At 42.6% G+C, this 21,744-nt stretch overlaps 1 protein-coding gene across 1 annotated transcript in view; it reads right to left on the reverse strand.

Annotated features, from left to right (window-relative positions):
* The window catches only part of LOC134359153 (cilia- and flagella-associated protein 54-like), a 510,505-nt gene that overhangs the window by 374,053 nt on the left and 114,708 nt on the right, over positions 1 to 21,744 (reverse strand). The window contains exons 14-15 of the mRNA XM_063072102.1: positions 11,035 to 11,172; positions 6,127 to 6,277 (exon numbers count right to left, since the gene is read on the reverse strand). Of these exons, the coding sequence (XP_062928172.1) occupies positions 6,127 to 6,277; positions 11,035 to 11,172 (289 nt within the window). The remainder of the gene's footprint in view (positions 1 to 6,126; positions 6,278 to 11,034; positions 11,173 to 21,744) is intronic.

The following is a 21,744-nucleotide window of genomic DNA, read 5'->3' on the forward strand; positions in this document are numbered from 1 at the left end:
AGAAATGATACAATGTTTCTCCAAAATGATATCACAGAAAACAGGACAAACCAAAGACTAACACTGACAGAACCACATAATTATAACATATAGTTACAGCAGTGCAAAGCAATATCATAATTTGATGAAGAACAAACCTTGGGCACAGTAAAAAATATCTCAAAAGTCCCCGAGTCCCCGATAGCAGGTGGCAAAGGGAGAAACTCCCTACCATAATCCTCCAGGCACCGTCAACTTGTCGATGCCTTGGAAGCAGCCAACTACAGCCGACACTGAGTCCATCCATCCAAAAACTTTGAGCCTCCGACCAGCCCCTCTGATACAGCCTCCCGAGCACCATCCTCTGCTGAGCGCCTTCGACCTCGCCCCGGCCGCTGAAACAAGCAAAGCCGAGGATTCGGGGCCTTCTGCTCCAGAGATTCTGGTTACCACACAGTAGCAGTGGCAGTGAAGCGGACATTTCAGAAGTTTTCCAGATGTTCCTCCATACTCTCACGTCCGTCTCCATCAAATCAGAATTCTGCACGGTCCCCTACTTGACAGATTACAGATATTCATCATCTGAGAGGACGCGCGCTGCCGTCGCACCATCTTCTCCTCTCCGGACATGAAAGATGCAATGAAAAAATATTCTTCCTTTTTTATATACTCACGAGAGAACCATTGAATGAAATTGAAAACAAATGATCAATGGTTTTGTCAGAAAAAGGTGTTGGGACCATTTTAGAGCGGAAAGAGATACACAAACGTAGAAATATGTTTCTGAACTAAGGAAGTAAAAAAAAAACAAAATTGGAAAAGGACATATTTGAGAAGGCTATGGGCTAAAAAAATTTACTGATGGGGTGGAGTATAGCCACGCTAAGGTTTATAAACATAATGGATAGTCAGGACAGTGCAATTTAGGAAACAGGCAACAGAGCTACGGATAAGTTTCTGAAAGACTGCATCTGACACTTACCTACCTCATCAATTCTATATTGTTCAGATATCATTTACAGATATTCTGGCTATTTACCACTTGCATATTTTTGTCAGTAAATCATAACTCCAATATTGGCTTTACTGACAATGAAAAGAAACTGCCTGTACTTTGGTGGATACTCATTGTAAACCTCTCAAATCTAAAATGCACATATTAACCTTAGTCCATATTTTTTTTCTTTTCTGTTAATTATTCCTTTGACTTTTACCTCATATTTCCTCTTAATTGCTTAAGGATCAAGCAGGTTTCCTCAAATCCAGGAGCATCACGTCTACTGCACTTTGTTTTTTTCAATCAATCATTTCTTTCAAAAATAAATTCAGCTTGTTTTAAGAAATTCAAGGTGGGAGTTTTGGCTAATATAAATCTCCGTGTATAAGTAAAGCGTGTGTGGAATTTGCAAGTTCTTCCTGAGATTGCTTGCATTCTACCCAGGTGCTCTGCATTCCTCCCACATTCTAAGTGTGTGCACCTTAGTTGGCTGGCCACAGAATACAAGTGAATGATAATGTTTGGAGGGCTGGATATTGATGGGAATGTGGGGAGGGATAGGTTACAACAAAACTACTGGGGGTGTGAGATTGCTTTGTGGGCCAGTATAGCCTCAATGTGCTGAAGTAGCCTCCTCTATGATGGAAGAAATTACGGAAATAAGCTACCTCACCTTTTTGGGGACTTCAAATTTATAAAACTACAACTCTTGATAAATCCCCAGCATCTATTCACAAACTGTGCTACCACTATGTAACTGAGAGGACTAATTTTTGCTAAGATTATGCCATTACAGTATGGGAAAATTTGCTGTCCAGGTTATAAGGTTTATAAAACAAATCTTCAAAATTATGTTTTCGTGGACAAAGATATAGAAAGCAAATGCCGTTGGCGTGCAGTACCGAAACACCCTAAGGGAACGATGCACAGTTGGGTGGGGGGAGCAGTGAACAGCTCAATGGAAAGTAACAGTCAAAAAGATGGAGGAACACAGCAGGTCAGGCAACATCTGTGGAGAGAAATGGCTAATCTATGTTTTGGGTTGAGACATTTCATCCTGACAGAAAAAGAGGGAAGATAGCCAGGATAATGAAGTGAGGGGAAGGAGTGAACAACATCTGGCAGATGTTAGGTGGATGTGGGTGAGAAGGAGTGAAGGGCAGATGGGGGAGGGGAGAGTGGGAGAAGTGCCAGAGGCTAAGAGATGATATTGGTGAAAGTGACAAAGGGATGAAAATGATAAAACCTGGTGGGAGAGGAAGGTGGAGCATGGAATGGAAGGAGGTAGGTGAGGACAGTAGAGGAGAAGTGAGCCAGTGGAAAGAATGCATGCATAATGGGCAGAGGGAGAAGGTGGAGAAAGGGGTGATGGGAACCAGGTGGATCAGATGGAGAGAGAAGGGAGGAAAAAGGTGGAGCAAAGCAGTTACCCGAAGATGGAGAATTCAATGATATTGGAGACTATCCAGACTAAGTGTGAGGAGTTATTCCTCTAATTTGTAGTGGAAGAGACCAAGGAAAGACCTAACAGTGTGGTAATGGGAAGGAGAATTTAAAAAGTTGGCAACTGAGAAATCCCAGCTGGCACAGCAGACAGAGCAAAAGTACTCTGAAGTGGTCACTCAGTTTGTGCCTTGTCTCATTAGTGCAGAGGAGGCTGCAATTGGGAGCACTGGATGCATTAAAAAATGACATGGGATTCACATGTGAAAGACTACATCACTCTAAAGGGCTGTTTAAAGCCCTGAATGTGGTAATGGAAGAAGTATAGGACAGCTCTTATAACATTTGGGGTTACAGGGAAGAGTGTGTTGGGATGGAAGGAGGGGGATGTGCAGAGAGTGATGAGCAGATGAAGGGGTTACAGAAAGAATGATCCTTGAAGAAAGCAGAGAGAATAGGGAAAGATGTGCTTGGTGGTGGGATCATGTTGTAGATGGCAGATATTGCGAAGAATAACATTTTACATGCATAGGGTGGTGAGGTGGTAGGTAAGAACAAGGAGAACTCTAACTCTGTCTGCCTAGGGGGGTGTAAGGTGGGTGGGAAAGGTGTAGGAAATAGGATAGCTGTGGGAGAGGGCTCCATCAGTAACAATGGGAGTGAAGCCCTGTTAACTGATATATATATATATAGCATCTTATGAATATCTGCAACTTTGCTGCTTGCACTCATATCAACAGTAGAAGCATGAGCCTGCATTGTTAGCTTATGAAGTACAAAGATTATCACAAATATATTTATATAAAAAATAATAATATAAGTGCTTCTCAATGCTCAAAAAATCTGGAAGTGTTGCTAAGCACCTGCATTGTATCCACCATGGCCATCTGGAACTCTCAGTTGCTAGCCATTTTAAATCTTCTCCTCATTCGCACACCAACAGGGTGAGGACAGCATGGTAGTGTAGCAGATAGCACATCACTTTACATTGCCGGTGATGACTTATCACGGTTCAATTACTAAAGCTGTCTGTAAGGAGTTTGTACTTTCTCCCTGTGACCGTGTGGGTTTCCTCCCACATTCCAAAGACGCACAGTTAGGGTTAGGGTTAGTGAGTTGTGGTACACCATGTTGGCGCCGGAAGAATGGAGACATTTGCGGCCTGCCCCCAGCACAATCCTTGAATTGTGTTGGTTGTTGACCTGGTGCATTTCACTGTATGCATCAATGTTTCAATGTGCATGTGACAAATAAAGCCAAACTCTTTCAATATTCTGCCTGGGTAGTCTACAACCCACAGCATGAAGACTGAATTCTCCAATTTCAGGGAACTTGTTCCCACTTTGTCCCTTTCTCTCTCTCTTCCTGATCTGCCACTTCCTCCACCAATCCCTATCACCCAGTTTATTTCCTGTCCTGCAACTACTCCATCTGCCCATCACCCACACAGTCCTCCCATTGGTGTCTGTTCTTCCCACTTCTCATTTTATTCCATGCTACACCTTCTATTCCTATCAGAGTCCATCATCTGCAACCTTTTGTTGTCTCCACCTATCGTCCTCCAGCTTTTGTACTACTTCCACTCTTCCCTCCTCCATCTGCCAAACAGCTGGATCCATCTATCTCTTTCCTTCCTTTCTTCTCTTTACACCGGCCATCTCCCCTCTACTCTCTCAGTCCACATGAAAGGTCTTGACTCAGAACATCGACTCTCTTCTCCCTTCCATAGATTCTGCCTGACCTACTTCCTTCAGCAATTTGTTTTTTTTGCTCCAGATTTCAGCATCTGCATTCTCTTGTGTCTCTAAGTAACAAACTGATTTTCCCCCACCAAGAGAATATTGATAAAAGCTCACAGTTACACAGTGAAAAGAACTCCAGTTGCCCCACAAAATGGCTCTATTCTGCAGTGGTCTCTTTATGGAAAAGGAGGAACAGACACAAGATAAGCAGCAACTTCTCTTTACAATTCATGTTCTCAGTTTTTTTTGCAATTGGTCTTTTGCACATTGGTTGTTTGTCAGTCTGACTGTTTGTGTATACTTTTTTTGTAAATTCTATGTTTGTTAAGGCCTACATGTACTTTGGTAACCTATACGTAGTTCAGAAATAAATTTACTTTGAACTTTGATGACCAAGACAGCGAACTATGGTCCTTGTTACAAATTTTGGCTTTGCATTAGTTATTTCTGGATGTCCTTTTTAAGAAATCAGAGCAACCTAAATCACAACTTATTTCCCAAAGATCTTTTAATAACAATATTACTCATTATTACTCATAAATATCCCTAAAACAAACCACCTGCTATTTTCGGACAGATAGTGTGAAACCTAACTCTGCCGTGGATGGTCCCAAGTCCAGCTGTGGTAGGGCAAGGGGCTAGCAACTCCATCCTGTAAAAACCCAGTGCTACAGAAACGCCAACAGAAGCTCCAAAGGCATCATCCCCGGGACGAAAAGCATCTTTGAAGATGGACTACACCTGGGGACAATTTAAAAGACTGGCCCAGGGCAGAGGACTCTGGCGCGCTGCTGCCAGCGACCTATGGTCCAGTAGGAATGATCGGTTTAAGTAAGTAAGCAATGTGAAACCTGCCTGAGCTTCTTACAGAAGAATTTCAAAACCAATTTGAGGCTAGAAAGCACATACTGATCTCAAACACAAAATACTCTGTAGATGCTGGGGTCAAAGCAACACGCACAACACGCTGGAGGAACTCAGCAGGTCGGGCAGCATCTGTGGAAATGAACAGTCAATGTTTTGGGCCAAGACCCTTTGTCAGGACTGAAGAGAGCAGGGACAGAAGCCCTATAAAGAAGGTGAGGGGAGGGTGGGAAGGAGAAGGCAGGTAGGTGCCAGGTGAAAAACCAGTAAGGGGTGCGGGAGGGGAAGGAGGAAGGGGATAGGCAGGAAAGGTGAAGAAGGAATAGGGGAAAGCACAATGGGTAGCAGAAGGAGGCGGAACCATGAGGGAGGTGATAGGCAGCTGGAGGAGGGGGCAGAGTGAATACCAGAGGGAATACTGGAAGTTGGAGAATTTAATGTTCATGCCAAGGGGCTGGAGACGACCCAGACGGTGTATGAGGTGTTGCTCCTTCAACCTGAGTTTGGCCTTATCATGGCGGTAGAGGAGGCCATGTATGGACATATCCAAATGGGAATGTGAAGCAGAGTTGAAGTGGGTGGCAACCGGGAGATCCTGTCTGTTGTGACGGACGGAGCAGAGGTGCTCGACGACCCCTCCCTTCCCCCATCCCAGTTTCACTCTGCCCCCTCCTCCAGCTGCCTATCACCTCCCTCATGGTTCCGCCTCCTTCTACTACCCATTTTGCTTTCCCCTATTCCTTCTTCAACTTTCCTGCCTATCCCCTCCCCGCTTCCTCCCCCCCCCACCCCTTTAACTTTCCCCTTACTGGTTTTTCACCTGGAACCTACCAGCCTTCTCCTTCCCACCCTCCCCCAACCTTCTTTATAGGGCCCCTGCCCCCTCCCTCTTCAGTTCTGATGAAAGGTCTCGGCCCGAAACGTTGACTGATCGTTTCCACATACTGATCTCAAGTTGTAAAAAAAACACCTAAAACTGTCTCCTTTTTCCCTTCACATCACAATGTATTGAATTGTAAAAGTATATCACGATAGTCATTGTTCCGTAAGCAATAAGTCTCACTCTTTCAACTGTTTGCACCTCCTGATAACATACAATACCTGAATTTTTCTTGGATTTCATACTTGAATCGGCCAGGTTTTCCAACGCTCCTGCTGAGTACAGTACGATATCCACCATCAGCACAGGGTCAACGTGCCCTATGTTGCACCAGTGAGCTACTTCATGAAGAATGTACAGGATATGGATCCACTGAAAACAAAAGTAGAATGCTAGTCAAATGATCACCTTAGTAATGCAAAACACAGATAACATGCACTAAAAAGAATACAAGTATTTTGTCTCCCCCCCTCCCCCCACCTTTTAAATCTACTCCTCATCTTTTTTCTCCAGTCTTGCAGAAGGGTCTCAGCTTGAAATGTCGACTGGACTCTTTTCCAGAGATGCTGCCTGGTCTGCTGAGTTCCTCCAGCATGTTGTGTGTGTTGATAAGTTTTTTTTTTGTCATGCATTACTGTTGGTATTCTCAGAAAAGTGTGAGGTGGTACACTTTGGAAGGACAAACTCCAAGGCAGAGTACAAAGTAAATGGCAGGATACTTGGTAGTGTGGAGGAGCAGAGGGATCTGGGGATACATGTCCACAGATCCCTGAAAGTTGCCTCACAGGTAGATAGGGTAGTTAAGAAAGCTTATGGGGTGTTAGCTTTCATAAGTCAAGGGATAGAGTTTAAGAGTCGCGATGTAATGATGCAGCTCTATAAAACTCTGGTTAGGCCACACTTGGAGTACTGTGTCCAGTTCTGGTCGCCTCACTATAGGAAGGATGTGGAAGCATTGGAAAGGGTACAGAGGAGATTTACCAGGATGCTGCCTGGTTTAGGGAGTATGCATTATGATCAGAGATTAAGGGAGCTAGGGCTTTACTCTTTGGAGAGAAGGAGGATGAGAGGAGACATGATAGAGGTGTACAAGATAATAAGAGGAATAGATAGAGTGGACAGCCAGCGCCTCTTCCCCAGGGCACCACTGCTCAATACAAGAGGACATGGCTTGAAGGTAAGGGGTGGGAAGTTCAAGGGGGATATTAGAGGAAGGTTTTTCACTCAGAGAATGGTTGGTGCGTGGAATGCACTGCCTGAGTCAGTGGTGGAGGCAGATACACTAGTGAAGTTTAAGAGACTTCTAGACAGGTATATGGAGGAATTTAAGGTGGGGGGTTATATGGGAGGCAGGGTTTGAGGGTCGGCACAACATTGTGGGCCGAAGGGCCTGTAATGTGCTGTACTGTTCTATGTTCTATGTCAAAAGTAGCTAACACACCCATGGGGAAAGAATCTCAAGGTTAACTCATAGATGATGAATTCCAGGTGTTATGAAGGGCTACAACACATATTCATAACCACATTCATCTCAATATCCAATATATTAAGTTTCTATCTCTACTACAGTACTGAAGCCTAAATGATTTCCCTCAAGTGTTTCTTCCCCACAGGAATGCAAGTTACCTGACACTGTAAGTTCAGTATCAAGTCCTCAGCTTTGCAAAGTGACCAGACAAAAGACGAGGTGCCGTTTCCTAAACTCGTACTATTCCTTTCTTAAGTTTGCATTATTCCATGCTGATTGTTTTTGCCCATCTACGCTAATCCAAATTGCCTTTATTAAGACCATATCCTTCTTTGCCTTCCTTAAACACCGATTCTATATTCCTAGCCATTGATGCTAGGAATATAGATATATAAATATATATAAGCCAGCCATCCAACCTCTTCCCATAACTAATATCCTCTAATTCAGGCAACATCTTGGTTAATAAAAAGAGAAAATGCTGGAAATATTCATGCATCTTGAATGGTCAGGCTGTATTTGTGGGATGAGAAACAGAAATAATGTTTCATGTTGAAGACTTTTCATCCATTGAACTGAAATGTTAGTTCTGTGTCTCTTCCTACAGAGTACTTCTGCATCTAGTTTTATTTTAGATTTCCAACACCTGCAGCTTATGTTTCTCCATTTTCCAGTGACTCTCCATTGCACTCTATCCAACACAATGAATTCTTCATGTAGTATAGTGACATGAACTGCAGACAACATTTCAGTTGATGAGTATAGGTTATAGGGAAATTTAGTGGAGCAATTGGATTGTTCTGTGAGTTAACATTCACTTGATGGGCTGAATAGCCTCCTTCTCAGCCATGAGGAAATATGAAGCCACATCAAAATTTGGGATAAAGCACCTTTGGCTTCTGCGAAAAAAAATGGAGGGGGTACCAGACGTCCAATAAAATGAAAAGGACACTCATGAGAAGACCTGAAATATGCACCATGTTTGGACTGAATACTTATGGTGGCCTGCTTAATAAACATATGAACCAATTAACTTAAGAGCAGGGGTGGGCACCATTTAATAATATGATGATCACGCACAAAATGCTGAAGGAATTCAGCAGATTAGGCAGCATCTATGGAGAGGAAGAAACAGTCAACATTTTGGGCTAAGACCTTTCATTAGTACTGGAAGGAGAGGGCAAAGAAGCCAGAAAAATGTGGGGGAAGGGAAGAAGTACAAGCTGGCAAGTGATAGGTGGAAAAAGGTGATGGAGAAAGTGGGTAGATGAGGAAGGGAGATGAAATGAGAAGCTGGCAGGTGATAGGTGGAAGAGGAAGAAACATAGAAAACCTACAGCACAATACAGGCCCTTTGGCCCACAATGCTATCCAGGAGTCTCTTAAAAGACTCTAACATATATGCCTCCACCATCATCGCCGGCAGCCCTTTCCACACACTCACCACTCTCTGTGTAAAAAACTTACCCCAGACGTCTCCTCTGTACCTACTTCCAAGCACCTTAAAACTGTACCCTCTTGTGTTAGCCATTTCAACCCTGGGAAAAAGCCTATGACTATCCTCACGATCAACGCCTCTCATCATCTTAAACACCTCTATCAGATTACCTCTCCAAGGAGAAAAGGCCGAGTTCACTCAACCTATTCTCATAAGGCATACTCCCCAATCCAGGCAACATCTTTGTAAATCTTCTCTGCACCCTTTCTATGGTTTCCACATCCTTCCTGCAGTGAGGCAACCTAAATTGAGCACAGTACTCCAAGTGGGGTCTGACCAGGGTCCTATATAGCTATAACATTACCTCTCAGCTCTTAAACTCAATCCCACGACTGATGAAGGCCAATGTACCATATGTCTTCTTAACCAGAGTCAACCTGCACAGCAGCTTTGAGTGTCCTATGGACTCAGACCCCAAGATCCCTCTGATCCTCCACACTGCCAAGAGTCTTACCATTAATACTATATTCTGACATCGTATTTGACCTACCAACATGAACTATCTCACACTTATCTGGGTCGAACTCCATCTGCCACTTTTCAGTCCAGTTTTGCATCCTAACTATGTCCCGCTGTAACCTCTGACAGCCCTCTACACTATCCACAACACCCCCAACCTTTGTGTCATCAGCAAATTTACTAACCCATCCCTCCTCTTCCTCATCCAGGTCATTTATAAAAATCATGAAGAGTAGGGGTCCCAGAACACATCCTTGAGGCACACCACTGGTCACCGACCTCCCTGCAGAATATGACCCGTCTACAACCACTCTTTGCCTTCTGTGGGCAAGCCAATTCTGGATTCACAAAGCAAAAGTCCCCTTGGATCCCATGCCTCCTTACTCTCTCAATGAGCCTTGCATGGAGTACCTTATCATCATCTTATACACCTCTATCAGATCACCTCTCATCCTCCGCCGCTCCAAGGAGAAAAGGCCGAGTTCACTCAACTTATTCTCATCAGGCATGTTCCCCAATCCGTTGATGTAAAGGGTGGTAAAGGGCTGGAGAAGGAGGAATCTAATAGAAAAGGACAGTGGACTATGGAAAAAAGGGAAGGAGGAGGGGCACCAGAGGGAGGAGATGGGCAGATGAGCAGAAGAGAAGGGGTAAGATGGAAGGTAGAAAGAGGAAGAACTGTCTTGGGCCCTGAATGGTGGTGAGGGAGGAGGTGTAAAGGTAAGTGTAGTAGAGTTGCATAAAGCAACCAGAAGTGGACGTAATCATAATCATTTCTCACCCTGTCGATAGCACAGCAAATATGATAAAATACATTTTTGGAGAGAAAAACCAAGTTAAAGTTTCAGGCCATTGCTAGCATTCCAGCATGTTCTGTTGTCATTGTATATTGAATCCCTCAACAATGCCACATTCCTAGACACCTGGTCCAAGTTCTTATGTTTACCAACCTCCAATCCTGAGTCTTCCGCTTTGATTCAAAACCTTTCTTGTCCCTTTTTCTGTCCCATTATTACCACCTTCTTTACCTTTCATCATGATTCGGAGGCACAGGGACAAATTCGGGTGAGAGAGAGAGCCTGTAGTATGTCGAATTACTGGGTGAATGAGTAGTCTTTGGGGTACTGCAAGTCTGTATCTTTATTGATGCTTTGCTGCATACTTAAGTGCTCGGTGGGGGTGCTGATGCTGTTTTGCTGGTGCGGGAGGGGGGATCATTGCTTTGCTGCTGCTTATGCGTGGGTGGGGGTGGGGGGAGCAGGAAGGAGGGGCTTTGGGGTTTTAACATTTAGCTGTTATTCATTCTTTGCATCACTCCTGTTTTCGTGGATGGTTGCGAAGAAAAAGAATTTCAAGACATATATTGTATACATTTCTCTGACATTAAATGTACCTTTGAAACCTTTGATTCCTCTTTTATTTAATGCAATCACCCCCTGGCTCCCACTGCATCACCACTGTTAACCACACACTCTGCACTTCCACAGCGCAGTAATTACTCAGAACTGCAAAACATCTATTAACTTCCAGGACTGATAGAACATCACCGACCAGAAATATTAAATCGGTTTCTCCCTCCACAGATTCAACCTGACCTGCTGAATTGTTCCAAGATTTTCTATATTTTTCCACATTTCCAGCTTTTGCAGTTTTATTGCAGTCATGGTTCATACAATCAAATTGAAAGTTAATGGATATGCATACCTTCTCAAAGCCATCTATCTTCTTTAGATACTTAATGGAACCACTCGCCTTATAGATGTCCCTCTGCAAAACAGCCTTGCATTTCTGCCACAGGAAAAGGAGGGCATCCACAACCATGTCTATATCTGGGCCATTACCCTAGAAAGAGATCCAAACAAATCTTCAGTGTGTATGGCTCAGGCTGGTTTCTCACAAACAAGGGAAAATCTGCAGGTACTGCAAATCCAAGCAACGCACACAAAATGCTGGAGCAACTCAGCAGGCCAGTCTGCATCTATGGAAAAAAGTACAGTCAACATTTCAGGCTGAAACCCTTTGGCAGGACTGGAGAAAAAAAAGTGAGGAGTAAATTTGAAAGCTGGGGTTTTTATTTAAGAAGCCTTCAGTTATAACATCAGCATTTGACTTCAAAAACAGGAAATGCTGAAAATTCTCAGCAGGTCAAGCGGCATCTGTGGAAAGTGAAACACAGCTAATGTTTCAGGTTGAAGACCCTTTGTCAGAACTAGGATGGAGACAAATTTATTAAGCTGCAGGGCAGGTGGGGAAGGTAGGATGTCTCCAACGTGGTAAAAGCAGAGGAATATGGATCCAGTTATCCATGGGGATAAACTGTACATGAGGTTTATGAGCATTTAGAGCGTGAGAACGTAGCATAAACATTGCTTTTCAAATTATTCATTGTTAATTACAATGGTGACCACATATGTTGGGTGGTGGGATGCAGATACGTCTCTATCCAAGGAGGTGTAAGGTGCTCCTTCCCTCCGCTAGCCTCCAGGTCATCCTTGGCCAAGATGCAACACCTACTTAGCCCCCCATCAGGGTCACATGAAGCCATGGGAGCAGGCGATGCATATTATGTCTGGTTCTGTGACCACTAACGCCATGCAGACAATCTCTGAATAGTATTGATAATGGCTGGGGTCACTCATCTTGTAAAGACACTGCTCAGAAGAAGGTAATGGCAACTCACTTCTGCAGATAAATTTACCTGGAACAACCATGATCATGGAAAGACCACATGTATATAATTCATTAAAACAAATTTTAACAATTCCTTCAATTGGATGTAACTGCTCCATCCCGACAGGCCTGCTCCCAGACTCCACCCAGCTAATAGGATTCACCAGCTGCTCATTCCAGAATCATCACCTGCAGCCTATTTAACTCCAGTTTTCAACCAGAGTGCTTGTTTGGGTGGAAGAGAGCCAGGCCAGATTGAGTGTGGGCTGCTGCTGGAAGCTGGCTGTGTTTTGCTTGATATGTGAGTGTGTTTTGGAACCTGTTGAGGGAAAGAGAGTGGGGAAGGAATGGAAATTGCTGGGAGGGGGTCGTGTGGGTCCGGTAATGGTGGACAAGATAAGAGGCGGGGTTGAGGGAAAGAAAGTGGAGAAGGAGAGGGATAGAGACTTGGGACCAGAGGTAGGCAGCTGGGGAGAGGTGGATTATTGTGAAGGGAGAAATAAAGGGAATGAGGAGGTAGTGAGGGGTTGGATGAATAAAAATCAAGACAAAGGGAATAAAAGAATAAGAAATGATAGTGGAGAAAGCTCTGAAAGTGAGGAAGATGAACAAGCTCAGAGAGGAGGTGTTGTCATAATTAGGTTTAATGAGAAGGCTCAGGGACATATGAAGAAAATTAACCTGTTTGTGCTAACAACAACTCTGAAAAATAAGATAGGGGAAATAGTATTTGCAAAAGTCCTTAATGATGGCAATTTATTGGTAAGATGTGTGAATGAGGAACAACTTGAGAAAGCACTCAAGCTAAAAGAGATAGGAAAATGCAAGGTGGAAACAGTGGTTGTAAAGGAGTGATTATGGGGATACCAATGAGTATAAATATGGAGGAGATAAAGAGGAATATCAAAGGAGGGAAAGTAATGAATGTTCAAAGACTGAAAACAACAAAGGAGGGAGTGAAAAAGGAAAGTGAATCAGTATTGATTGAATTTGAAGAAGAAAGAGTGCCAAGGAAGGTGTTCCTGGGTTTCATGAGTTACCCAGTAAGGGTGTATGTGCCAAAGCCATTGAGGTGCTATAATTGTCAAAGGTTTGGACACGTGGCTAAAAACTGTAAAAGGCAGAGGAGATGTGCTAGATGTGGGGGTGATCATGAATATGGAAAGTGCGGAACAGGAGTTCAACCAAAATGCTGCAATTGTGGAGGAGCTCATAATGTTGCATACAGTGGGTGTGAGGTTGTGAGACGGGAGTCTAAAATTCAAGAAATAAGAGTGAAAAGAAAGATCACTTATGCAGAAGCTGTAAGAATGTCAAGAGAACTGAATAATGCTCCTAATGAACAGGGAGCAATAGGGATACGAGAGATGCAACAAAGAACAAATTACAGGATTTATGTAGACAAAAAGGCTCTAGTAACATTCATTGCAGGAGTGATTAACAGTACGGCTGAGGTAAAGTCAAAAAGTGACAAAATTCAGCTGGTGGTAAAAGCAGCAGTAAACCATTTAGGGTTAGTAGGACTGACATGGGAGGAAGTGAGGGAGAACCTCAGTAATCAGTCAAGCCAGGAAGTGTCATGTGTTGGTTAATACTAATTATGGTGATTCTTTTACAATGGAATGCAAGGAGCTTACTGGCCAATAGCCAGGAATTCAAGCACTTTATTAAAGAAATGGTTGTAAAACCGGATGTAGTGTGTATTCAGGAAACTTGGTTGAAACCAACTTTAGACTTTGTGGTATATGGGTATACAATGATAAGGAAAGATAGAAATCTAGGGGGAGGAGGGGGTTGTGCTATGTTAATCAAGCAAGGTATACCATATAGGGTACTGGAGAAAGGAGATGATCAGGAATACATAGTGGTGGAAGTGTGGGAGAGAGGGGAGGGAGTGGTTATAATTAACTACTACAATCCATGTAAAAGATTGGATTTGGACAGCCTATTAAAGATACAAGGACAAAACAGACATAAAGTAGTGTGGTGTGCAGATTTCAATGCTCATAGCACAATATGGGGGCATCAGATTACAGATCCAAATGGAAAGGTAATTGAAGATTTGATGGAAGAAAGGGATTTGGTGTGTATGAATGATGGTAGCGGCACAAGGATAGATATAACAGGAACTGAGTCAGTGTTAGATATTACGTTAGTGTCTAATACCTTGGCTGGCATTAGTAACTGGGGAGTTTGGACTGCTTCAACAGTAGGCAGTGATCACTACCCAGTTTTGTGTTCAGTGGGTGAAAGAGTTGAAGTAAGACCAGGTGGCGGAACCCCAAAGTGGGTGTTTGAAAAAGCTGATTGGGGTAAGTTCCAGAAGTTGAGTGAAGAAGGTTTGACAAAGATTGATATTTCTGGAAATGTAGATGAATTAAATAGTCAGGTGACTTCAGCAATTATCATGGCAGCAAAAGGATCTATACCTAGGAGTAAAAATAGGATGAATAGAAAACTGGTACCATGGTGGACAGAGGAATGTTGTCAGGCTGTAAAAAACAGAAATAGAGCATTCAGGCTAGTTAAAAGAACCCATAATATGCAGCATTTCTTTCACTATAAGAAAGCACAGGCAGTGGTGAGAAGAACTATACGTCAAGCTAAAAGGGCAAGTTGGAGGAGTTTTTGTGACAAGGTAGGAAGAACAACACCTGTGGGAGAGATATGGGGAATGATTAAGAGGATGGGAGGAGATAGAAGGGAATGGGAATATCCAGTAATGATATCTGAGGAGGAAACTGCAGTCTCCAGTAGGGATAAGGCTGAGGTCATGGCCAAGTCATTTGTACTGATACACAGTTCAGAAAATTTGTCTGAAGAAGGGAAAGAATAATGAGCCAACACCCAGGTGTGTTAAGCAGGAGGGAAGGAACAGATGATATAATTGATGATCCATTTACATTAGCAGAAAGCAGAAAGTGAGAGCAATAAAGAGATCGAGACCAACCTCCCCAGGGAAAGATCTGATGTGCTCTGTGATGCTAAAAAATCTAGGAGAAGGAGTGCTCTTGAAGTTGCTTCATTTTTATAACAGTGTGGGAGGAGGGAAGATTACCAAGTGCATGGAAAGAAGCAGTAGTAATTCCAATAAGGAAGCCTGGCAAGGATCTGTCAAAACCCACTAGCTACAGACCAATTGCATTAACATCAAGTATATGTAAGATAATGGAAAGGATGATAACAGAAAGGTTATCATATGAGCTTGAGAAAAGGGGAATGCTGGCAAGTTATCAGAGTGGTTTTAGAAAGGGAAGGAATTCCATGGACTCAGTGATTATGTTAGAGACTGAAATAAGGAAGGCCCAGGCAAATAGAGAGTCAGTAGTGGCAGTGTTCTTTGACATTGAAAAAGCCTATGATATGATGTGGAAGGAAGGATTATTAATTAAACTGCACAAGATGGGGGTTGGTGGGAGAGTTTTTAATTGGATTAAAGATTTTTTGTTTGGTAGAAAAATTCAAGTTCGGATTGGATCAGAATTATCAAAACAGTACATAGTGGAAAATGGCACACCTCAAGGTGGTGTGATTAGCCCGTTACTTTTCATGATTATGATCAATGATGTCTTCACAAAGGTACCAGTGGATATAGGTAGGTCACTGTTTGCGGATGATGGGGCCTTGTGGAAAAGAGGCAGGAACATGGACCATATAATCAGGAAACTACAAGAAGCAATTGATGAAGTGGTGGAGTGGGGTTATGATTGGGGATGCAGATTTTCAGTAGACAAAACTCAAACTGTATTTTTTACCAGGAAAAGGGTTGAGGTTGGGAAGAAGTTAAGGATGTATGGGGTTGAATTAGAAAGGGTTACATCATTTAAATTTCTGGGAGTTATATTTGATTCACGATTAACATGGGCAGACCATATCAGGAAAGTTGAGGGGAAATGTAAAAAAGTAATAAATGTGATGAGATGTTTGACTGGTAGGGAATGGGGAGCAAGTTGTTCAGCTTTGAAGAGAATGTATGTGGCTTTAGTAAGATCTGTATTGGATTATGGAAATATAGTATATGGATCAGCAGCTAGGTCTCTTATAAAGAAACTGGATGTGATTCAGGCTCAGGCCTTGAAAGTGTGCAGTGGGGCTTTTAAAACGTCACCAGTGTCAGCCCTGCAGGTAGAAATGGGAAAAATGCCTTTGGAACTAAGAAAGATGCAACTGATGGCAAACTACTGGGCTAACTTGCAGGGGCACAATGATTCTCACCCTACTAAAGGAATGTTGCAGGAGTGCTGGGAAAATGGGAGGTTTCAGAGGGATACCCTTAGTCAGGTAGGGAATGATATCGCGAAAGAATGTGGAGTATTTGATCTGAGGATAAGTCCTTCAGTAGTTTATCCGGTTGTAGCTCCATGGAAGCTTGTATGGCCTGACATAGACTGGCATTTGTTAGAGGTAAAAAGGAAAGAAAGATATAAAACAGATTTGGTAAGTGCATTTAACTGTCATGTGATGGAAAAGTATAGTGATTATACTCACATTTATACGGATGGTGCGAAGGAACCTGAAACAGGAGTGACAGGGTTTGGGGTGGTAATACCAGCAAAAGAAATTGGAATCATCAGAAGAACATCTAATAAGTTAGCGGTGTTTACAGTGGAGATGCTGGCAGTGTTGGTTGCATTGCAATGGGTGCAGAAAGCCAGACAAGTCAAAGCATTGATACGTTCAGATTCATCCTCAGTTCTAGCAAGTTTAAGATCTTTTCACACAAACAGTCGGCAAGATGTACTTTATGAAGTCCTTCAGTTAGTTACAAGAATTGCAAATCAGGGAGGTCAGGTAAAATTTCTATGGGTTCCAGCACATGTAGGGGTGAAGGGGAATGAGAGGGTGGATGAGTTGGCAAAGAGGGCGTTAAAGAAAGAAAATGTGGAAATGCACATTAGTATCAGTAAAGCAGAGGTTAAGTGTGTAATCTGGGAAAAAGTCAACCGAATGTGGCAAGAAAGATGGGACAGGGAGGGGAAAGGGAGGCATTTATATCAAATACAAAAGAGTGTTGCAGTTACTAGGGTAGGTAGTGGATACAGAAGAGAGGAAATTGTGTGGACTAGGTTAAGGCTGGGACGCTGTGCATTAAACAAAACATTGAAAATGATAGGGGAGACACCAGACAGGATTGTGTGAGGAATGTCAGGAAGAGGAGTCAGTAGAACATGTAGTTTTGTGTTGCAGAAAGTATGGGATACAGAGAGAGATGATGAGAAATAAATTAAGGGAGTTGGGGATGCAGGAATTCACATTAAAAGGGTTGCTGGGCATGGGTGAGAGAGCACAAGTCCGGGTATTTTTAGCGTTCTTAAGGGGTACAGGGGTTTTTTATAGAATATGACGAATAAACAGGAATAGGATACTAGGATGGTCAAAGATGGGAGGGTGAAGTGTAGGGGTGTGTGTGTGTGTGTGTGTGTATGAATGATTGGGTGAAGGGATTTAGAATGTATGTCTAGTGCACATTCTGGAGCAGAGGGTGGCAGTAATGCACCATTAAGCTGGATGCCAACTGCTGTAAAACAAGATACAGACAGAGTGCTTGTTTGGTTGGATCAGAAGGAGGTGGAGAGGTGAGCTGGGAGTGTGTGTTGGAAGCAGTGGGTTGAGACGGCTGACTGGAAAATGACAGAGAGAACATCAAGGAAAGAGCCAAGCTGTTGAAGGAAGTTTTTGGTGCGACTGGAAATGAACTAGAGCTGGAGGTCGGCGGGAAAGAGGAATGGAATGGAAAGACGAAGAAAAGAAAACAGGTATGGGATATCAAACTCTGAGGAGTCAGCGGATGATCAAAACAGGAGAGCAAAACAATAGAAAGAAGATGAGATTAAAGCAATTATAAAACTAAGCAAAGATGGAGCGTCTTTTGGTGATTGGAACCCAATTCGTTCGACAAGGATGCTCAACAAAATTATAGGCAAGATTAAAAGAGCAAAGATATTATGAAATGGATCGCTATTAGTGATTTGTCGGGATAGTGCTCAGCAAGGCAAAGTGATAAGATTAAGTAAAATAGACGGCAAAGAAGTACAATGCTCAATACCCAACAATAGAAAGTGGACTAGAGGAGTTATTTCGGGGATACCAACAAAAGTTACTATGGATGAGATTAAACAGAACACAAGTGGAGCAAAAATTATTGAGGCCAAATGTGTGAAAGTTACAAGAAATGGGATAAAGTGTGATAGTTTATCGGTAATGATTAACTTTGATGAAGAGAGACTGCTGACTAACGTTTACTTAGGGTATATGTGTTATGCGGTTAGAATATATATACCACTGCCTTTAAGATGCTATAAATGTCAGAAATATGGGCACATTGTGGCGGTCTGCAGAGAAAAACAAAGATGTGGGAGATGCGCTGGAGAACAGAATATGGGAAATGTGAAGCGGGCGCTGGGCTGAAATGCTGCCGTTGTGGCGAGGAACACAACGCAGCTTATCGAGAGTGTATTTATAGCAAGAAGGCAGCTGAGATACAATATGTAAAAGTAACTCAAGGAATCAGTTATTCAGAGGCAGTGAAAGAATTCGATTGGAAAAAAAGGCTGTCAAGCAAACAAAGACGGAATAATAAACTGGTGAATTGTGAGGGCGGTAATATGAAAAATAAGGATACACTATTAATGAGTAGAAAGGATTTTGTGCTTTTTGTGGTGGATGCAATTGTTCAGCGCAAACAAGCAAAAGAACTGAGAAAATTAAAATTGTAGTCAAGTCTGCAGAAAAGTATCTTAGTATTAAAGGGATTAGGTGGAGGAAAAAGTCAAAGAAACGCTGAATGGAGGATCCAACAGTTCACAGGCAGGGGAGATGGAATCTTAATAGCAGTATATTTATCGCAAATGGTCAAGAATTTAAGAAATACGTTTCAGAACTTAAGGAAAATCCTCAGATTTTATGGTTGAACCCCAGGATAAATGTGCAGAACTCCAACAACAAATAGAAGTACCCAACAAGAACAACCGAGTTGGAAAGAGATTGGAAAATGGAGGGAAATTATTACAAGGATACAAAAGAAAAAGGAATTTGTTGCAAAGTGAATTGTCTACATTCAGATTATAAAGTGAAAACATGGAAGCAAATGAAGAAGAATTCCGAGGTCTCAGTAAACAACTGCAGGCTACGATCCAAGAAAAGGAAAACCTGGAAAAGCAGATAGACTTGGAAAAACAGCAATTTTAAAAGTATAACATGTGATAATTACTGTTCTTTAACAAGACGATCTTAGTCTTACAAGTGATGTAGATGAAATCAATGTAATTGAGGTAATGCAACTACATGAAAACGTGACAAAATTAGGGAAGAATAGCAGTTTGCAGCATTATCTAATGAGTGCATTAAGCATTCACGAGGAATTGCAAATGCAGAGTGATGCTAATGGAGAACTGCAGGCTGAACTAATTGTCTAAAGTAGAGAACTCCAGGACATAGTTGGTTGGAACACCACAAGTCCAGCAGGTGGCAGTAATGCACTGAAAAACTGGTTGCCAACCGCCATAAAACAAAAAAGAGTGATGTTGAAAGTTTAAGCAAATCAGCTGATAGAAAGGTTGTGAGTGGTGGTAAAAATCTTCTGAGCTGTATATATTTCAATGCTAGGAGTATTGTGGGGAAGGCAGATGAGTTGAGGGCGTGGATTGACACGTGGAATTATGATGTTGTAGCAATTAGTGAAACTTGGCTACAGGAGGGGCAGGACTGGCAGCTTAATATTCCAGGGTTCCGATGTTTCAGATGTGATTAAGGCAGAGGAATGAAAGGTGGGGGAGTAGCATTGCTTGTTAGGGAAAATATTACAGCAGTGCTCAGGCAGGACAGATTAGAGGGCTTGTCTACTGAGTCCTTATGGGTGGAGCTGAGAAACAGGAAAGGTATGGCCACAATAGTGGGATTGTATTACAGACCACCCAATAGTCAACGAGAATTGGAAGAGCAAATCTGCAGAGAGATAGCAGGCAACTCCAGGAAACACAAAGCTGTAGTGGTAGGGGATTTTAATTTTCCATACATTGATTGGGACTCCCATACTGTTAGGGGTCTAGATGGTTTAGAGTTTGTAAAATGTGTTTAGGGAAGTTTTCTAAGTCAATATATAGAGGGACCAACTAGAGGGGATGCAATATTGGATCTCCTGTTAGGAAACGAGTTGGGGCAAGTGACAGAAATCTGTGTAGGGGAGCACTTTGATTCCAGTGATCATAACACCATTAGTTTCAATTTGATCATGGACAAGGATAGATCTGGTCCTAGTGTTGAGGTTCTGAACTGGAAGAAGGCCAAATTTGAGGAAATGAGAAAGGATCTAAAAAGCGTGGATTGGGACAGGTTGTTCTCTGGCAAGGATGTGATTGGTAGGTGGGAAGCCTTCAAAGGGGAAATTTTGAGAATGCAGAGTTTGTATGTTCCTGTCAGGATTAAAGGCAAATTGAATAGGAATAAGGAACCTTGGTTCTCAAGGGATATTGCAACTCTGATAAAGAAGAGGGAGTTGTATGAAATGTATAGGAAACGGGGTAAATCAGGGCTTGAGTATAAGAAGTGCAAGAAAATACTTGAGGAAATCAGGAGGGCTAAAAGAAGACATGAGGTTGCATTGGCAGTCAAAGTGAAGGATAATCCAAAGAGCTTTTGCAAGTATATTAAGAGCAAAAGGATTGTAAGGGATAAAATTGGTCCTCTTGAAGATCAGAGTGGTCGGCTTTGTGCGGAACCAAAGGAAATGGGGGAGATCTTAAATAGGTTTTTTGTGTCTGTATTTACTAAGGAAGCTGGCATGAAATCTATGGAATTGAGGAAATCAAGTAGTGAGACCATGGAAACTGTACAGATTGAAAAGGAGGAGGTGTTTGCTGTCTTGAGGAAAATTAAAGTGGATAAATCCCCAGGACCTGACAGTGTTCCCTCGGACCTTGAAGGAGACTAGTGTTGAAATTGCGGGGGCCCTGGCAGAAATATTTAAAATGTTGCTGTCTATGGGTGAAGTGCCGGAGGATTGGAGAGTGGCTCATGTTGTTCCGTTGTTTAAAAAAGGATCGAAAAGTAATCTGGGAAATTATAGGCCAGTGACTTTAATGTCAGTAGTAGGTAAGTTATTGGAGAGAGTACTAAGAGACAGAATCTACAAGCATTTGGATAGACGGGGGCTTATTAGGGATAGTCAACATGGCTTTGTGCGTGGTAGGTCATGTTTGACCAATCTATTGGAGTTTTTCGAGGAGGTTACCAGGAAAGTGGATGAAGGGAAGGCAGTGGATATTGTCTACATGGACTTCAGTAAGGCCTTTGACAAGGTCCCGCATGGGAGGTTAGTTAGGAAATTTCAGTTGCTAGGTATACATGGAGAGGTGGTAAATTGGATTAGACATTGGCTTGATGGAAGAAGCCAGAGAGTGGTGGTAGAGAATTGCTTCTCTGAGTGGAGGCCTGTGACTAGTGGTGTGCCACAGGGATCAGTGCTGGGTCCATTGTTATTTGTCAACTATATCAATGATCTGGATGATAATGTGGTAAATTGGATCAGCAAGTTTGCTGATGATACAAAGATTGGAGGTGTAGTAGACAGTGAGGAAGGTTTTCAGAGCCTGCAGAGGGACTTGGACCAGCTGGAAAAATGGGCTGAAAAATGGCAGATGGAGTTTAATACTGACAAGTGTGAGGTATTGCACGTTGGAAGGACAAACCAACGTAGAACATACAGGGTTAATGGTAAGGCACTGAGGAGTGCAGTGAAACAGAGGG

Source organism: Mobula hypostoma, chromosome 20 (genome assembly GCF_963921235.1).
Source record: "Mobula hypostoma chromosome 20, sMobHyp1.1, whole genome shotgun sequence".
Classification (NCBI taxonomy): Eukaryota; Metazoa; Chordata; class Chondrichthyes; order Myliobatiformes; family Myliobatidae; genus Mobula; species Mobula hypostoma.